Here is a 20,577-nt window from a genome sequence, read left to right on the forward strand (position 1 = left end):
TGTGAGCTGTACAGCATCTCCGGCTCTGCTCCCCGCTGTCATCCACAAGAGACTCCTGAAGCTTGTTAGTGCCAAAACCTGAAGCAGAATTATGCAGCGACTGGAATGGAATTGATTAATGACTAATTGGGTTCATTTTGGAGCGGTATTATTCCTGAACATTACATTATTATCACGTTCAAAAAAACGCTCATTATGGGGGGGGGGGGGGGGGGGGGGGGGGGGGGGGTGTCTGTGGACTTGCCGTGGATAAGACACGGTGCTGGCCAAAGTAGCTTCCCCGGGGCGCATAGATACAGTATGTCATTGGAGGTTTCGTAATAACACAAATGACAGAGGGTTTTGAAAGGTTGAAGGGATACTGAGTAAGCACCTATCATATGAAACAGTATACGGGAGACAGTCAAGCCACATCAGCCAAACTGAAAATAAAGTTAAAAATCGACAAAGGCGAGGGAAATTTCAAAACATAAATCATTTTGTAACGTTGTTTTTGTCCTGTGATCAAATTGTATTCATTTTAATTATTTCAAATGTTGTCCGTTTAATTATCCAGGAGGTAAAAGCAACCACAGATTGGCACTTAATATTTCTTGAAGTAGAAAGTTGGCATACAAAATATATCTAAATTAGAAACATTCAGCCATCAGTATAGGTGAGAAATGTGTCAATTTGAATTGATGTCATGTGATTCATACACAGATATACTTAAGAGCAGTTTGATTCCAATCCCAAGAAGACCAATTTCCTGCAAGTACTGTACATCGCCTTTAACTTAAAAACTGTGCTTGCCAACAGTTTAAGTCTTTGCATTGTCCCATTGAGCCTAAAGTAACACAACAGTCAGTGGAATAATTCTACTCTCATTAAATCTCAATAAGCCTCCAGTCTAATGTTATTGTTGCCTTATTACGCTTCGGAGTTAAATGGGATGGGTTTGGTTTTTTTTTTAACTTCCAGGAACATCCTTATGGTGCCCACAAATCAGGATCTTATCGCCTTTAGGGCTTTATCATGTCTAAATAAACACAAAGTAAAAAATGCCATCCTTGCCAATACATTTCTCTGGTGCTGTTCTGTGTTTTGAATTGATATGATGTATCTACTCCACCAGCAATCTGACAGCCTTTTTAAACACTCTATTTGGCAGTGTCAACTCATGACTCGTAAAGGTTTTAAAACAGCCAGAACATAACTTTGCCTTTAAAGGTTATTCTGCACAAGATTGAACACAAAAACCTATTTTTGGATATGCCATGTATAGAAGTATAGGCCATAAATTAATCTTTCTTTAATGTTAGAAGCTATTTCGAAGAATTCCCTAAAAGGCTTTCTGTCAGCATATTATGGCTATTGTTACACAGTGTCCCTTTTTCAGTTCATTGATGTTTTGTGGAGCTTATAATGTGCCCCACTGTACTTTCTTTGACATTGATATTGTTGTGGGACATTGTTCTGGTTGGCTTGTTGTTTGCAGTTTTTTCATGCTGTCTTATCTTCCTTTACACAGCCCAAATTATGCCTGCACCAGCACTGTAATGCTTATTAACATTATTCATCCTGCTTACCTTATCATCACCATGCTGCCTGTGACTTTGTAGCCTCAACAATTAAAAGTTAAAAAGAAAGTTTCATCAGAGGAAACACGCTGGAAGTCTTTGTACATCTTTCTGTGGTTACAACAAAGAACGCTGCTTTGACAGCAGTCTCATTATTGAAGCAGAAATGGTTCCACAAACAGTGTAATAGTAATAGATGATGATGGGTTGTCCTTAAACACTTCAATTCTGTCCCCATTCTGCTCCGCATACAATCCAGCACGGCTGTGTGTCTGTTAGAATATAAATAAAGGTGTTCTGTCCTTTCTTCATCGTTCAATAAGAGGTGTATCACAATAGGTCACTAAGACAAGTGAGGAAAGTGTGAAATGTGTTAAGTGTTAATCATGAGAAGTGTGTGTGTGTGTGTGTGTGTGTGTGTGTGTGTGTGTAAACTGACACTTTTTATAGCTTTGTCCCTGCTGCTGTACTCTTACTCCTTCCAAAATCAGTCTCACAAACTGAGCAAGGATTTTAAACTCACTTTTACTTTAAGTGAAACTCTTGTTTAAGAGCAGCCACTTTGACCAATGGTGACGTTATTCATCTTAAGTTTGCGAACATTAGCTAATATGGGTACCATTATCGTTGTGTCCTAATTTCAATCATAATAGAACAGATAAACCTGAACTCCCTTTTTATCTCTAAAGTGCTTTTAAAACTCCTTCAGTACAACATTCTCTAACAGTGTTGTAGTCGAGTCACCAAACCTCAAATCCATGTCAAGTTCAAGATTCCCCGGTGCTCAAGTCCAAGTCACCAAAGAAAATCTAAGTCGAGTCCGAGTTGAGTCTACACTACCCGAGTCTGAGTCCAAGCCAGAGTCCTCAAGGTTGAGTCTGAGCAGAGTTCCAAGATGGTCTTCAGTTTTTCATCTTTGGCATATTATTTATTTATTATTAAATTCTACTAAACTGAGTTTTAACTCTCCATTATCTGTGAGTCTTTATTAGGGCTTTCCCTCTTGCAGAAAACTCCTGAAAAACCCCTGATATTTGCTGGAGGAACTGTATGTGTGAGTTCAAACAGCTGAATTTTTCACTCAGACTTCACCCAGAGTTTCTTCTGCCAGACCCCTAGTATTTTTCAGCAGGAAGTCTGAGTGAGCTCAGTGATTCCCCTACCTTTATATTAGGGGGGCGGCCCGGATTATTGTAGGGATAGGATAGTGGATAGAGTCGGAAATCAGGGAAAGAAGTCATTTAAGGATACCTTTCCGATAGAAAAGGACAGCTGTCATTAAAAGTAACACATGAACACCAAGATTCCTTCAAGTGTTTGTGTCGGCGTGTGATTGGGGGTTAGAACGAGGGTACTGTAAAAACACAGAGCCATATTATCATTAAATTATTATTATAAATTATGTTGAGCAGTGCAACATTTTCAGGAAATTTCTTTACTGTGTTGTATTGATGCGTAAGTCTTCAACTATCTACTTTAAAAGATTAGAGAATCTGTTTACAGCCATGATTCCATGTGTGTGTCTATGCAGTGAATATCGTGAGACATTTAAGCAGCAAAATTAAAACCAGTTTGACATTTTTATAAACCGTCAGAACAGAGGAGACTCAGGATTTATAAAGATGACCACTATTTCACTCCAAACTGTTTCACTGTATGAACCTCCACTGTCTGTGTGGGAAGTTTTGGGTTTGTACTGACAGAATTAAAAACTATTATCTGTATCTCCACTAGGCGGCAGTATGAGCAAGATTGTCCAGCTAGACTGTCAATGGTCAAATAGACATTGCCCTTTCATTGGTTTAGGTTGCAGCGTGCGCCTCATCCACAAGAGAGAAGCTGGCGTCTGCCTCTATCGATCTACTGCAAAGTAAAAATCATGCTAACATAAATGAATACACTGCCAGTAAAGAGATAGTATGCAAATATATTTTACAGTAATTGGCAATAAATAATCAGTCATTTTAAATCAGTGGTGATATGACAATTTGGATATGTAAGCATGAGACGATTGTATTGTGTTGTGCTTACTTCCGCTACTGCAAAGTGGCCAACAACTCAGTTATTAGATCATTATCCTACTTCTCATTTAAACCTATTTTTAATCAAAGCAGGACTTTCACTTCTAAGAGACTGTTTTTATGAGGTTGTATTTGTCCTGAATACTTCTTCCTACCAAAGCCCAAAATAGGAGGCATTTGGGGAAACCCTGCCAAGTTAAAAGGATGGAAGGAGGATAACATGCGGACTTCTTCAAAAAAGTCTCAGCGTATGTATAGCTGCTGACAGAGCTCTATTCTCAAATTAAACAGCTCTGCATTTTTTTTCCTTTTCAGATCCCGAGGTTAGCTTTATAATTCTGTTTCCAGCTACTTTACACAGAAATAAGAAAGGACACAACATTTTTTGGGCCATGTTCAACACTGTCATCTCATCTCCTGTCACAGTGTGCATGCTGACTACAAATAAATAAAGAAATATGTGTTTGTTTACGTGTTTTCTTTCGTCCCACCCGCCCTGTCAGAGCATGCAGGAAGTAGACCTGGGATGGATAAAAGGAGAAGAGCTGCCATGAGAAAGGCAGGAAGACACAACATTTGATGGAGAACCCACTCTTTAATCTTTAAACAACATGGAGGGAGGGAGGGAGGGTGGGGGTAGAGACATCTTCAACCCTCTGAGAGGTGAACGGTGTATGTCTCAGTATATAGGGCATGCTGATGGAAAAGCAAATTGAATTTTTCACAGGAACAGCTGTCGCCTGCTAACCACCAAATCAGAAACTTTATTTAAAAAATGTCTTAGTCACCAACATCCCAGCAGAGTAATCACATGGATCAACAATCAATAAACAACACAGAATATGATCATGTGATCATCAGACCAATGACTAGGCCTATCTATAGATCAGTAGGCCTACTGACCCAGTTAGTAGTCATTCTAAATACTGATGCAAGTAATGCGAGTGTTTTAACTCAATATTAACACACCAAACCTCACACTCAACAAATCAGTTTAAAATGATTTGATTTACAGATAAGATGTTTGACTCAAACTGTTTGTTGGGTAAATGAGAAAAAAACGCTGAAGATGAACTGCATAGAGGCTGTTATTTGTAAATAACTGCTGTAAAAACAATCATGGACAACTTAAAATTCATATTAAGTTGAAAATCATTGTGGTGATGAAAGCTTGAACACAATAATAATTTTTCAAGATATTTTCTCTGTATAGTTCAAAGATTGTCTTTTAGACAAATATGAACATCATGGTCTGCTATCACAATGGGGACGAGGATTGTGACTTTTGAGGGAACAGAAAGAAGTAGTTTTACAATAGAAAAACGAGATAAAGCCCACTTATCCCGTGCACAGAATCGAAACGCAATCTACTAAATGTGCAACACATGCAAGCTTTATTAATTCTGTGTTGTTGATCAATACAGTATTGGGACTACAGCAACACCCATTACCACTCATTATCTCACCACAAAAAGCATCCATGGATTCACACCATACTTCAGTTGTGAGCAAAAACTGCTGCAGCGATCGCTAGAATCAGTTAAATTGTTTAATATAATGATACTGTGAATAGCTAGCCTACAGCAACAAGCTACATTACCTTTAGCAAGCAGCTATACCTTCCAGATGTAGCCAATGCTAACCCGAAGCACAGAGTAGCCTGCATGGTAAGTAGCCTAGCTTTAGTGGTAAAGTTAGAAATGTAATACAAACCGATAAAATACACTTAGATTGCAGCTCCAGAAAGTCTTCATCCTTCTCATTCTCTTCGTTATCCTCTCTCGCCAACAATGCCATCCTGTCTCAGGACAGGATGGCATTGTATCACGTCCATTATCAGCTGGTAAGAACAGACTTGTGTTTTTTTTTTCTCGAACCCTCGAAACATTTGACTCTTGTAGCAATCCAGACAGCAGAAAGTCTGTTGTGTTTATGCTGTCTCACACATTCAGATAAAACTTGCGCCGAAACGATCCAACCAATCAAATCACACGCAGCAAAGTTCAACGTTCATCATCATTGGCGTCAGCAGATCAACATTACGTCATTTTAAAGCATGATTATTTTTAACGTGAATATGAGCCAGATACATGACTCCATATGTATAAATAAAAGAAGTGTAATTGCCAGAAATACTTTTAGCACACCTTTTTCTTCAGGATAGGGTGGGGGGTGTTGGACATTGCTACCCCTCCCACTTAACTCCAATGTAGAGCTTTTACTCGTGCAATTTTAAGTTTGCTTAAAGTTAAGTTACTAAGACTAAGAATGATGTGTGATAAAGCTGTGAATAACTCAAGGGATACCATCAAGACTGATCACACTGCAAGAGTGGGAGCATTGATGGGAAGAAAAAAACAGAGACTGACCTGAAGTGACAGTCCCTGGTGTGAGACTGCTCAAGTATTCATAAAAAAACAACAATGCGGGGGGTTCAATTTTGAGTTGTTTTTCTTCTCAGCGTGATATGTAAGCAGTAAAGAAAAAACGGTTGAATAACAAAGCTTTGTTTGGATATGAATGAGGGCAACAGCAAGTCGGCTTTCATAAATGATGGATGGTTTTCTCATTTCCTGTACATGAAACACGCTAACTTAATTCTATATTTGTTCGTGTTTATGCAACTTATTCAATATTTTCACTGTGCAGTGCTTTGTTGTTTGCATTTGGTGTGTCTATAGCCCCATCTGAATCCTAAGATGACTCAATAAAAGTACATTAAACCGCTGATTACCTTTGAGATTTAGATTTAAGCATGAAGTTATTTACAGCTGCTGTGTAAACAGACTTGATCAACTTGTTGTAAATTAGTTAGGACCAATCAGAGTGACTTTATTATTGCTGAGGTGCACTGCAGAGGCAGCCATCAATCTGTCATTATGAATGTGGTGCAGAGATGACAAGAGGGAGGAAATGAGATGAGATATTGTGTTGGAAGAGATGGTAGATAGAGGCGAGAGGGCAAGCACACTTTGCTGTAAATAGTTTTGAAGAAAATAATATTGGAGAAATATTGGAGAAGATTCTGGCAAAAGATAAAACAAGCAAAGAAAACAACATACTGAAAGGGATGAAGATCAATACTTAAACCTTCCGAGATTCCTTCTAAACACAGAGGCGAGAGAAGTAAAAAAATATATATTTTGATTCATGGTGAAAAAGCATCACCTTGACTCACCTCTCAGAGTCAGTACAGAAAAAAACACATGAGGCCTTTTGTCAGGGTGAGGGTCACATTAATGTGCCGTCGCTGTCAAAACTTATACAATCACAACACTAAAGGAGCATGAATATTTCAGGGCCAGTCAGCTCTGTCCATGTTTTCTCTGCACCTCCTGCGTGGCAGCTGACCTGTTACCAGGGCTCTGGGGTGAAGTAAGCTTAATAAAAAGGGGAGACCTGCAGAATAGTAGGAAAGAAGCAGCCGGTATTTAAAAAGCAATAGAAATCATAAATCACAGTGTGAGAAAATTGTGTATTCTCCATTTAGAAGCAGAATTGAAGCTATACCTGTTGGTTCAGTGCTGTTATTTGTTCCCTTACATTTGGGAATGTTGCATGCAGTGAACTGGCATTTCCCATGTTCTCTGACTGGGGCTACAAATCTTTTAGATTATGTGATTTTAAGGTCTGCTAGAGGTTCCCCACAAATCACTGTTTCCAATATCCTTTAAGCCGAAAGCACAACATTCATAAAACGTCTGTAGCCAGTTAAGTTCTCTCGCAGGGCAATTTTTCTCCAAAGATATAAGACTGGTACTCTTGCAAAAAGTTTAATGCATAAAATAAATTACTTTTATGAGCTTTCATTTTGAGCCTCCACTTTATACCCCAACACACTTTATTGTAAAGATGAATTCTGATGCACATAATTAGTTGAAGTTTTGATGTTTAACAGTATATGGCAAGATAAAACAAAGATAAAGATAAATCCGGTGTCCAATATCAATATATCATGCATTAATTGGGAAGAGACTTTACATATGAAAAAAAAACTGACCTTAATGCAGATTGTATAATGCAAACCAAACTATATAAGGTGACCATTGGTTTGGTTGAATAGCAATAGTTTTGGAAAGTATGCATATGTGAAGAATGGTACAACTCTGTCTGTACTGATAGCTGGAGCCAGCTGTTATCCTAGCATAGCATAAATACTCTAAACAGCTAGCATGGTTCCACCAAAAAAAGCAAGAAAACCACTATTGTATCCTCTATGGCTAACTAATCAACAGCATATACCTTTATTGTGAAATCTATAAGTATTTAAGTAACATTTTGCTGAGCCATCTCAAGTTGCCCATAACCCGTCCAGGCCCTCAATAAAAGTCACACACATTACAGACGTTACATTGTTCTTTAGACACGTCAATATTGTACTGTTCCAACAAATGAGAAAGAGATAGAGAAATAAAGTCTTGATTTGCAAGCCTCAGAGGATGGCTCTATGCTAAGCTAAGTAAACAGCTGTTGGCTACAGCTACATATTTGCATTAGACATGTAAAAGTGTTGTAATCCATATCTTCATCCAACTCTCAGCAAGAAATCAAAAAGGCATATAAAGTTTCCAAGATGTCATACTATTGCTGTAATCTAACCTCGGCCCTGCTCCAGATCATACTGTTTTGATCAATACTATAATAAAGCAAAAGAATGTTCATTATGAATACTGTGCTTACAACTATGTGACTCAAGGTCATCCTCTTGTCTCTTTACTATTTCAACATGACAGAGAAGTTCTCCCACACAGCTCGTAAATTTCCTTAGCCTCGGTTATGTTTTATCAATATGTTATTGGGTAGAATATAGTAAGGGCAAAGGTTCATATCCTGTTTCAACCTGCACATGATTTGTAGCTGCGTTGTATGTTACTGATACCTCATGTTGCAGGCCGCCGGAAATTTGTTGCAGGATGTGGGAAATTAAGATTCCCATCAATGGTGTAGTGCAGACGAAACCGAACAGATCTGGTGTGCGATCAGCGGGCGGAGGCTAATTTCTACAGTTTCGTGACTGCTGACAATGAAGAGCAGAAGGTTAAAGAGGCCGGAAAACTAATGCTAAGCCAAAGGAATATTTGTGATGTGATCTGTTTGCACACCTGAGACTTGATGCTTAATAGTAAACACGAAACAGAGTAAATGGATTTCATTACAGTATAATGGCTCTGCTCCTTTCATTGCCTAGCTGAGACAACGTCCTTGCAGAAGTGCTCTTTGATGATGATGGATTGAAACTATTAATCTTCCATATATGAAATGCTTCGAAGACTTAAAGTGCACCTGGGATTTGCACATCTTAAGATTTTTATTGTGATCTCATTCGCATATTTGCTTAATTTTATGTGTTTTTTGGGGGGTTATTTATTGCTATATTTTATAACTTTTGGCCTACATTAAATTGCACATGTTGTCCATTATGTGTTTGAGCTTTTTTTTTTTGCATGATTAGTTATAGCTATGTGCTGCTCCAGATAAAGCTGTTTTTGTTCTGCTTAGACCAAATGATGTGGAAGTAAATGGCAAAGAAGATCATTTAGATCAGTCTTTATAAGTAAGATGTGATGCATCTGCTCTTACAGCCGTACAAATCTGGGTAAATTACCCATCTATTGCTGTTATCTTGTAAAGTATGACTTCAGGCATGAGGAGGAGAAGAGGGGGGTAGGGGTGATCATTTTCCGAAGGGATGAGTGATTTTCCTGTTATCTACTAATCTTCAATTACTCAATATCCAGAACAATTTTGGCCTCAATCAACTGATCCAGTGAAGCAGAGTTAAGAGTTAAGCAGGAACAGATGAGAGCCTTTGGGGCACGTGTTGGTAACTCTTCTGCAGGAGAGTGTGGTGGCTCTGGTGTGGCATGGATCCCTGTGCTTGAAATAAACACATATATTTCACCTTTATGTGTTTATTTAGAAAAAAATAAATTAAAAAAAGGTGAAATATACTGAGGTAGAAATTGCTTGGGCATTCATTAATATATTTAACTTTAAGGGAAAAGGGCCACACAACTGTGGTCAGGGATTAACACCCATTTGTTTTTGTTTCATCTTTCTAGACCTTATACTGTCATGGCCTGAGTGTGGTGTTAACATTGCATCCTCGCCTCACCCTGCCAAGACAAAGCTGTACAACCAGTCTTTTTAAATGAATTTCTGATGACAACATTACAGGTAATATGTTTTCTTTCCCTGGAGCCTGGTGCAGGCATTTGGCAAACTACAAAGGTACAAGTAATGAAAACTGTTATGGCTTGAATAATGAAAATCTTCTCTAAATGGAACGAAAATGTAGCAATAGAGTTTTATTGATGATGATTCACAACATCCGACAGCGCTGCTCTCTGTTGTCTTTGACACCATGAAAAGACAAAAAGCCATGTGAAAATCATTCAATAAATGTAATGGTGAATGGATTCCATGCTTTGGAGGTTCAATATATCTGAGGTAAAAATATCTCAAGACTGTAGGATGAGTCCAGCTCAGTGTGGGTGAGGCTACAGGGAAAAGTAGACTTGATGGGTAAAGACTGCCCCCTCAGGGTTCACAACGTCAACTGCAGTTAATGTGATTGCCTAAGTTCATTGTCAGACTGCATTTTTTTTATTTAAAAACTTTAGAAATAGTGAATAAAATACTAGTATGTAGTTCCAATATTTTTTTTGTATTTGTGAGGAGAACCTGAAGAATGTTCAAATGGTTCAAAAACAGTTACACAATGATAACAGACTACGATAAATACTGAAATGGTCTGATGTAAAACATAAACAGATCCTATCAGTTTGTTACACAATGTTTCTTCACAGGTATTTACAAGAAACATTATAATGTAACATAAACCATTAAACTGTTAAATGTGTTAAATGATATTCAAGAGGGAAATTTAAACTTCAGTGTAGGCCTACATTATTGACCTGATCACTCATGATTCTATAATATATAATTTTAACCACTTACACAGATGGTAAGTTAAATAGGCTCTAAATGCACCTTTAAAGTAGGCATGTTTTCTATTTAAAATATGTCTCAGAAATATATCCAATAACAAAAGCTAAAGGCGATTCAATGTGTTGTTATAAAATGTAGGCTACAGTAATTCTCTCCAAGTTAAATAATTACATTTAAAAAAAGAACAAGTAGGCCTACTACGAAATGACTCTCAAGTGTAGCCTACTTGAACCAATTAAGTCATTGATTAAATGTATCCCTTTAAATATATAGCCTACCTTATATCGGTAGGCTATAATCATTCATAACATCATGAATTAAATAATACAAAATGTAAAATAGAAAGAGTACAATGATTAAAAAAGGCCGAGTATGAAACTTTATCAGGTATATTTTCTTTTGGCATCAGCTCAATTTGACTGCCTTAACTTTCGCTTTCTTGCTGTGATTGAATTGGTTCAAAGTTTATAAGACTCGCCCCGCCTCTGTGTTGCAGCTCAACAGTCCGGTAGAAACTTCTTGTTTGGAGCTGGACCGGTTCACTGACCATCATTACACCGCAGGTCACAGCAGGACACAGGAACCACAGACAGCGAGGTCAGTGTCCCACATGACAGCTCTGATTCGCACTTAATTAAATCTTCTACTTTTGTAGGACGTGTTGCTAAGCTAACTAAACTTAGGCTACTTGTTACTTCACAGCAGCGGTTCTTTCCTCTGATGCTGATATTGTCGCTTTTTTTAAACTTGTTTATTAGTCGAGGAGTGTTGCACTTGAATATAGCCTACATTCTCGTAAATTCTAAGACGGTGGCTATTGTTTCCTGAAATAAGTCAATAAGTCATAACTTGTTATCTGGGCCAAAGTTCACCACGAGCTAGTCTATAAACTGGATGAAATGACAGCTGCTGTGTATAAATCGTAAAGCGTAAACAAACCTTTAACGAGGGTTTCTGTGAGCTGAGAGGTCATGGACATCATCCTCTTTGGATGCTGTGGTCAAATCTCATTTTTGCTCTTCAAAGAGCTCTTTCTCTAGAAGCTGAACATTAATCCAAGGAAGCAAACAGAAAGCCTTTTTTTAAATCTTTTTTTTTTTCTATACTATGTTAAGATTGTGACCCCTTTGAGTTAAATGTCATCTCTTAGTGTGGACTAGCTTTGGGCGTTTAACCAGTTCCCCCCTCTTTAGGCATTTTTAGAAGTGTGGTCAAATTAAATTATCGTGTAATTTTTATTTAAAAAAACATACTTAATTTAGTATAACCAATTTAATCTTCTTCCTTATATGTCCTGTCTTGGGGGGGGGGGGGGGGGGGGGGGGGGGGGGGGGGGGTCACATTTAAGTTGGAGCTCTTTTTCAGAGCTTTGACTTTTTAACTCATGTAAATTAGTCATATACTGTAGATGTAGGTCTAAAGGTCCAAATTATTTTAGATATTTTAATGTTTTGTTATTTTTTTCGTAATCGATAGCTGGACAGCTGGAGACCTCTTCAACCCAACGACCAGTCCTGATCTGTTTTGGAGAAGCTCCAACTCTGTTTTCTGGAAAGTTTCTCAATAGTTCTCTGGTGATTAAATCAGCTTGTCTATTAGTATCAAAGTTCACTCAGTGTTTCAGATCCAAAGGGAGTGGGGTGTTTTTTCTTCTTAAAGGGGAGGATGTGGCTCAACATGGGGAGGATGGACACAATATGATCGCACTAGGAAGAGCTCAGATCTCATTTTTATGAGCACTGCTGGGTGGTTTTGTAAGTGAGATTCTGATTTCCAAAAGTCTAGTCTTTGCTCAACAACTTTCTTCATAACTTCCTCTGTGTCTCTTCAAATTATCTCGAGTTCATCTCACAGCTGATAGCAGGGAGCTTAGTGTCAGACTTTGCTTTGTAATAAAGCCCAGAGATGATCTCATCAACTGCCACTCAGAAAAAAAAACCCATGTTGTGCAACCAAGCTGGTGCAATAAAATGCAATTTGCAATCACACAGATCCAAGAGACTCTGTCTGGAGCACCATAGGAAATGTCGAGAGAAAGAGTGTGCACTGTTCATGAAATGAATACAGTAGCAAAGGTTATCCATGGTTTGAGCTGTTTGCTCAAGTGTAGTTTACTGGATACAATGCTCGTCTTTACACCTGTGTCTTTCAGTGAATGTGATTCCTAATCTACCTGAGTGTATACAGTACTGCATGCTGGCAACAGGTGACTTCACTGCTGCTTCCCTGCAGTAAGCTCAAACCAGTAATCTCCTTCTTTGACCCCTTTGCCAGATACATCAGGTCAACCATGGTGAACGCTTGTTCACAGGGTTCCAGTGCATACAGGTGGAGGTAGTCTGTTTATGCTGCTGTGCCATCTGTTATAACATAAACAGATGTCATCCACATGTTGGGAGCATTAGAGGGTTCTAGCCTATCAGCGATCATCACACTGTCACACAAGGCTCACCTGCCAAGTCCTCACAACTGAGAAATGAACAAATGTGAAATTGTTTTGGTAACTTTATCTGCTACAGATTAAGCATCATATATTTAATCATACAGTTCACACTAGGGTAGCTATTCCTTTCATCTGGTTGTATTGATACAATTTGATACATTTTCATGATTGTAGAGGTTTTTGCCACTAACGCAGAAATGAATGTCTGGTTACTTATATCCTAATTGATTCAAAATCATAGACAGCCTGTTTTTTTAACCCATATTCTAATATAAATGACATTAGATCTGAACATTTAGTGGACAGACAGTTAATGATTTTGGTTACTTATTTAATAAAACAGGGTTTTGGACGTTTTAAATGTAAAGGGGCAAAGAGTCCCTTCAAATTTGGCAATCTTGGATATCCATTTTTCTACATTGTCTATCATCTGGAATTAAAAAAATATCTTAAGCAAGGATAGAGCATTTTAGTCGTTCATTTTATTCTTTGATTCTTGAAGGACATATTCACTCATGTCACTTCATCGTGTGCAGTTCAGTCTATGATGAACTGAAATTGACACACGTTTTCTCCTCTTGAGTTCAAGAAAAGTAAAAACTGTATATATAACTGAACAATTTAATGATTTAATTGTAGGCTTATTTGCAATTTTCTTGGACCCAGTTAAGCTTTAGCTGTAGTTCACTGTATTAATGCACTACAGACTAACTTTCACTGAAAGCAATACTTGACTAATTCTTCTGGCCTCGTTTTCATTTGCTATGGCAATATTTTACATTAGCAGAAGTGCAGTGCTGCCTAATTTTTCACTTGATATGAATGATCTGGAGGTCGATTTTGCCTGCGTGCCTTTGTGTGAGCCTGTGAACAATCAATCTCCAACATTAATGCCCTGCTGCTCCACAGTTCCTTCCATTATCTAATCTGTAATTTGAAATTAGACAAGATTTTAGCTCTCAGAAGTCTTTTTTTACTTTCATCATATCAGTATTCTTTTAAAAAAGTAAGTCATGTGAATCTTCCTACTGCATTACGTTTCCATCCAGACTCATTTTATGAGTTAGCATGTGTAGCATGTAGCCTCTATGATTTTCTATTATACAGACTTTCTATAACATGATTTAACTTGCCGTGTTCCTGACGCAGAAAGATAATGTAACTGTGGAGTCGTGTTTTACCTCTCAGTAGTAGGCTAATGTTACTTCATCTAGAAATCAAAATAATGATTATGAATTCAAAGTCAAACAAACACTGACCTCATTAAATCCTTTATTCGTCATCTTTATTCTAAGTTCATATTCTGCCCAGCCTCTGATGTTGAAACATACATATTTAGTATGCTGTCTATGATTAAAAATGCAAAGATGGCAGTGTGGGAAGTAAAAAAAAAAAAAAAAAAAAGCATCATCCAATTTTTAACGATCAACTTTGACACAGCGTACAGACTTGGATAATTTGCTTGGCTGCACTAAGTTATATATTTTTTCAGTTCAGTTTCATCCTCATTGCATCATAGTGTTGACAAATTAATTTAACATGCTTGAGTTGCCTTCCTGCCTATATTTAAATAAATAAAAAAACTCTGACAGTACATTTCAAAATTCACAAGACATTTCTTTGACGCCAAGATAAAGCATACCAACAACTTAAACAGAGACTATCAGAGAGGTGTTTCATCATGCATACGGAGCGATGTGAGGTGAATCTGTGTTACTGACACTCTGTATTCCATGTCAGAGATTGAACCCAGCAGTCACAATGGCAGACAGCGGGAAGACTAATGAGACCGGAGCTGCAGCAGCAGAAGCAGCTAATGGAGATCAGCAGGTGAGGAGCACTGTGACCCAAAGTGACACTTATTATAAAACCTAGGCATATTATGAACTCATTTGATGCTTAGAATGTCCCCATGTTGGTAAGCTACTGTGGGGAATCAATCATTATCTTTGAGAGACTACTGTCTTTACTGAAATGAGATTTAATTTTTTCACCTTTCTTCTTTTCTTATATTTCTTTACACGTGATTTTTTGTTTTACTGTTTGTAAGCCTTGTAATGGTTGTGTTTTTTTTTTGTCCTAGAATGTTGTGTCCCGAGTGACTAATCTACCTCTGGTCAGTTCAGCCTGCGAGGTGGTCTCCAGCGCCTACAGTAGCACCAAAGACAGCGTGCCCTTGCTGAAGGGAGTGATGAATGCAGCAGAGAGCGGGGTCCGGACCCTGGGAGCAGCGGCCACCACAGGGTCCAAGCCTCTTCTAGACATTATAGAACCCCAGAGTACGTCCCTCTCTCTGATGTAACACATGTGCAATTTCAGCATAGGCATTATCGACACCGACATATGTGAAAAAATAATATCGCACGCCTGTAGCACATTAAAGGTGTGAAACTGAAGTCCACTTGTTACCACTGGGCTTGCAGATGATGAGAATAAAAACAGCTTTCTCCTTCTAAGAACATGATTTCTAGTCGACATAACTTTTCATTTCATACTTTCAGCTATTAAGTATTAAGATAAGTATATTTTGTAGATATCGTTGTTTTGAATTAAATGTTATTGAGCGACATGCTTCTCACACACAGGCCTGAAATACACACATGCACAAACAGGGCCTGTGGATATGCATTAATGGAGAGATGTCAGAGTGTGGCTGCTACACACTTTTAGGGAGGGAGCGCACCAGAGCTGTTGGGGGGTTCAGTGCCTTGCTCAAGGGCACTTCAGCTACCAGCCCAACTTCCATATTTTGGTCTGCACCGGGACTTGAACTGGTGACCCTCCGGTTCCCTACAGACTGAGCTCCTTCCACCCCAAATGATAGGGCATGAGGAATATATACATTACTTTTTCTGAATCCTCATTTTTCTCTGTTTCAGTTGCTACAGTGAATGAGTATGCCTTAAAAGGACTGGATAAGATGGAGGAGAGGCTGCCTATTCTTCACCAACCAGCAGACAAGGTCAGAGAGAAAATGATGCTTCTTTAATGCAGGCAGGAAATAAATGTCACATTTGATCAACTTTCTTCTTTCACTTCTTTGTGTGATTCAATATAATTTTAACTGCGTAACCTTTGCTTTTTATGCAGTGTAACAGCCCTCATGGGTGTCATAATTTGCTCCTTGTCCATTAAGTTGGTCATTAGCTAGCTTTCTTAAAGCTTCTGTATCACAGTGCAGGGAATCATAGCCACAACCGTTACACTTCACACAATGTCAACAGAAACTGTTACCACCTGGTTTATAAAAATACAAAGCCAAGGGTTAAACTGAATGTAATCAAAAATTTCCAATTTAAATTTTACTGTAGAATTTTATAGACTGTGTATGGACACTAAAGTTCTTTAAACTGTTGCTTATAACAGTTTAGTGTCACATCAATCAATAGGATGATTTATGTAATAAACAAAAAAAAACATAAAAATGACTTTCCAAGCATGACATATTTTCTGGTATTTTCTCCTCAGGTGGTGTCAGACACGGTAGGTATGATGTACCAGTCTGTGGCAGGGGCAAAAGACGCTGTGATGGGGGCTGTGATGGGCGGTGTTGAGATGACCCGGGCAGCAGTCAGCGGAGGTTTCATCACCGCCATGGGCACCAGGATGGGCCAGATGGTCAGCAGTGGGATGGGCCTGGCCCTGAGCCGATCTGAGGATTGGGTTGACCAGAACCTACCGCTCACTGAGAAGGAGCTGGGTCAGTAGCTATCCTAAATAATCAGTCCATAAAGTCCCAGGGAGGTGATAAACCCATATGTCTACTCCGAGGTAAAGACAGGTGTTGTGTGACAGTTGGATCAAATGAAGCTGAAACAATTCTACTATTAGAATTAATTTTGGACGACAACTGCCTCTTTGCCAAGTTTTTTTTATTTTTTATCACAGATTAACCAAAATATATTGAGCTGCTTTCCTCCCATTGATCCTGTAAAGTGAGTAACATAGATATTGATATATCATCACATTGCAGATATATTGAAAATGAGTGCATTCAAGGTGCATCCTCTCTCTTGACCATTCTTGAAAATGTAAAGTTGTTAATCGACGGCTTCATAAATGATGCTGTCTAAGCATTTGTAGTCTACAGGTAGTTCTTGAATTTAAAGATCTGGCAAAAACATTTGACATTTTATAGTGGGGCTTGTTTTTAGGGATTACAGAAGGTATATTTTTGAATATATGCCAAAAAAGCAAAAGCAATCACTTTATCTACTCTGATTCAATTGCCATTCAAGATCTGCTGTACAGACTTCGTCTGATTTTTTTGGCCCACTTCTCACTCCCTACAATCTTTTACATTTGCATTTGCAATTATAAAGATAAACTGGAGGAAAAATGTCTTAGCCCCACATTAGCACAGAGTGTATGCGGTACACAGGACTTACACTACTCTCAGTCCAGATATTGCTACAGTTTTGCTGTATAAAAAGTAAGAACATTATTTAGCCCCACATTACCCTAAGCTTCATTTCATGCATTTAAAATTTCAGCTGGAGTTACTACCTTTAACTGGAGCTTAATTTATTCTGTAATTAATTTCTTGCATGTGCCATATTTGACATTTACTGTTAGAGTCAGTAATCGTACAGCAAATTTGACGAGACTGTCAAAATAAATCATTATGAACGCAAGACAGGGTAATTTCAAAAACATGGGTCAGTCATGACAAAGGTTAAGAATGATACAATGTGGAGGTACTTGATCTGAGCACATGAATGGTTGATGCTATTCATAGAGAGAGAGAGAGAGAGAGAGGCGGGACAGTCCAATGAACCTCCCCACTGTGAACTTGGTCTATAAAGTGCCTTCAGTGTCCAGCACTCACAGCTTTGACATCTGCTACGGTGATGTCATGTAATCATGACAACTTAGCATACTCCAATAAAGCTGAATTGCTCAACAGGCCATCTTACTCTTTGATTATGGATATGAAAAACATGCAACCGTATTCAGGGGCAACAGCAAAGCATCAAAAATAGAAGTAGTGGTTACTGTGCTAAATGCTCACCAGACTCTCCGAAGTGGCTTTTTAACACAGGCACAGGGAGAAGATGTCACTACGCATATCACTTTACTTCCACACAATGCTAACTGGGGGAGTGAGGAAGCTGAAGAGTCTTTTTGTCTCTCCTGAGCAGATGTGCTCCAACACTTTCAAGTAAACGACATGAAACAGATGCTCCAGTTGGCACAGTGCAAAGTAACCAATTATGCCTCTATCTATCACTAAAAACATTGCCTCTGAACACATCATGCATGGAATTTTTTTGTATTTCTTCATGTGAGTAAAAACAACAAAAAAGAGAGATCAAGAATGTCTGATATATTGTTTTGTTTTCACTCTTTGGAATAAATTATGTATGCTATACATTTCTATGATCACAACTTTCCTCAAACCAAAATATTTACAGCCATATTTAGATTTTAGATCATGTACATAAAACATTATTATGAAAATATCTAACTTTCCCGCTATTCTCTGTCAGCTGCTGTGGCTGAACCTGCCACCAGTGAGGTGTCTGCACTGTCAGCCAGCCCCAGCTACTTTGTGCGCCTGGGGAAACTCTCTGCCAGAGTCCAGGAGCAAGCGCTACAGCAGTCCTTGCTCCGTGCAAGACGTGCCAGGGATGCCACCTATGTTGCAGTGGCTCAGATTACCAGTACTCTGGACCTGCTCGAGAGTGCCCGCACCAGTCTGGGTACTGCCAGTAACCAGTTGGGAGGAGCCTCAGAGCAACTGCTGCAGCGCTGGACAGAGTGGAAGCAGAAGCAGGCTGGAGCGGGACAGACGGAGTCGGAGCCAGATGGGAACAAAGATGAGGCTGAGGTCAGGGCTGGAGCATATGGGAGTTGTCTAAATGGTTTAGAACTACATTATCTTTTTTTTTTACAGCATTTACAGTTTATATACTTACTGTATAAACAGCATGTATAAAAAAAATTGTGAGTATGAAAGGATGAAGAACAAAATAAGAGTCTGGATATTAGATCAGACTTGCACTTTAGCGTCTGACTTTGTTTTGTAATGCCCCCACTGATTTATCTTGGATGGGGGGGATACTCCATCCGGTCCACAATAATGGGATGGAATGGATAAGATGCCTTAGCCTAAGGGAAAGGAATTGGAAGGATCTTACGAGTTTTAAGCTCCATTATCTTTATTTTCATGTCCACTTTCTGTTCACAGCAGTTGGAATGGCGGGCCCTCTCCATGATGCGTGGTCTGAGTGACCAGCTGATGTCAGCATGCTCCAATGTGGTGTCAAGTGCTCAGGGTCTACCAGGTGCAGTCCAGGACCAGCTGACCAGCGTGAGGAAATCAGCTGAAGAACTGCGCTCCTCTCTGGGGAACACCAGCACCATCACCCCCATCCTTCTGGAGAGAAGCCGGCACCACCTGACCCAGGTATTAATTGCACCATGATGTTGTTAGTGCAGTGATGTTTTTTAAAAGCTGCATTAGCTTTGTTAAATGAAGTCAAATGCATGCAGTTTAATTTTCTTTATTTGCACTTAACAGTTAGTGCCTAAGTTATGCCTATTTTTATTGGTGCCTAAATGAGACCCACAAAGCTTATACAGTTCATAAACAAACATCCATTGTCAGGGGTGTTTGCTCATACATATGCATTTAAGAAGCTGGGACCGTTAAGCTTATCCTATTATTAGTTCTGTATACATCTTAAAAAATGTAGCACTTTTTAAAGGAAATTTTTTTTTTTTGATTCTGGTTATGACAAAGTTATGTTTGTTGAAAGTAATATTAGTATGTGCTTGTTCCCAGGTTCAGCAGTCTCTGGATGGTGTCATGGAGTATCTTGTAAACAACACACCACTCAACTGGCTGGTGGGACCTTTTGCCCCCCAGCTCACTGAGAAGGCACCGGCAGATGTGGAGATGGAGCAGAGCGGACCACACAACAACAGCTGAAGACTTTATTGTGTTTCCTTCATGAGTTAATCATTGTGATGAAATAACACTAGTGTTTATTGATGGTACATTTTAAAACAACGTTCTTGCTTTCTCCTTACATTGATGTAATCATGTTTCCTTCGTGATGCGCTCAATTTGAACTTTATAGTTGATGATATAACTTTTGCTACGTAGAAACTAATAGAATATAATTTGGACTGAGAGCATTTACCCTTTGCCTCTTTAACTGAATCATGCACTTTATTTGTTTTATTCTGGATTTTTTATTTTTATTTTGTTCCTATAAGCATTTCAAAGCTTTCCAATAACTAAAGGACATATATTTTATCAGTCAACTCAAATACCATTATAGGGATCTAAAGTCCCCTTTAAAAAAAAGGACGCACACAAATATACGTATTTAATCAGATGCAGGGTAAATAGTGCATACTTTTATTATGTTTGCCTTTTGAATTTCAGTATTTTGTGCCTTCGACTTTGAGAGTTTTGTGGACTCAGCTGTTGAACTGTAATTGCACATGTCAATAAAAGGTTGAAACAGCACAGTGTTGGTGTGATACTTTAATACATTTATAAATAATAAATCATATATTTGAAATGTGTTGTCGTGATGTTTTGGTGGGGTGGTGGACTTTGCTATGTTGGCCCGTTTGACTGAAGGCTGGA

At 38.6% G+C, this 20,577-nt stretch overlaps 1 protein-coding gene across 3 annotated transcripts; it reads left to right on the forward strand.

The window, feature by feature from the left end:
* The first annotated feature begins 10,968 nt into the window (after positions 1-10,968).
* Positions 10,969-20,452, forward strand: plin3 (perilipin 3). Of its 3 annotated transcripts, none has more exons than XM_061033283.1 (8): positions 10,969-11,128; positions 14,715-14,804; positions 15,058-15,253; positions 15,854-15,936; positions 16,443-16,674; positions 18,464-18,804; positions 19,165-19,383; positions 19,762-20,452. In XM_061033283.1, exons 2-8 carry the CDS (start codon positions 14,736-14,738, stop codon positions 19,906-19,908), a joined length of 1,287 nt encoding a protein of 428 aa, XP_060889266.1. In that variant the 5' UTR covers positions 10,969-11,128; positions 14,715-14,735; the 3' UTR covers positions 19,909-20,452. The 3 variants fall into 3 exon arrangements, with proteins under 3 accessions (XP_060889266.1, XP_060889268.1, XP_060889267.1); XM_061033285.1 differs by having other exon boundaries at positions 19,168-19,383; XM_061033284.1 differs by lacking the exon at positions 10,969-11,128 and adding an exon at positions 12,034-12,285.
* Positions 20,453-20,577: the final 125 nt, after the last annotated feature.

The sequence above is a fragment of the Labrus mixtus genome, chromosome 3 (genome assembly GCF_963584025.1).
Source record: "Labrus mixtus chromosome 3, fLabMix1.1, whole genome shotgun sequence".
NCBI lineage: Eukaryota > Metazoa > Chordata > Actinopteri > Labriformes > Labridae > Labrus > Labrus mixtus.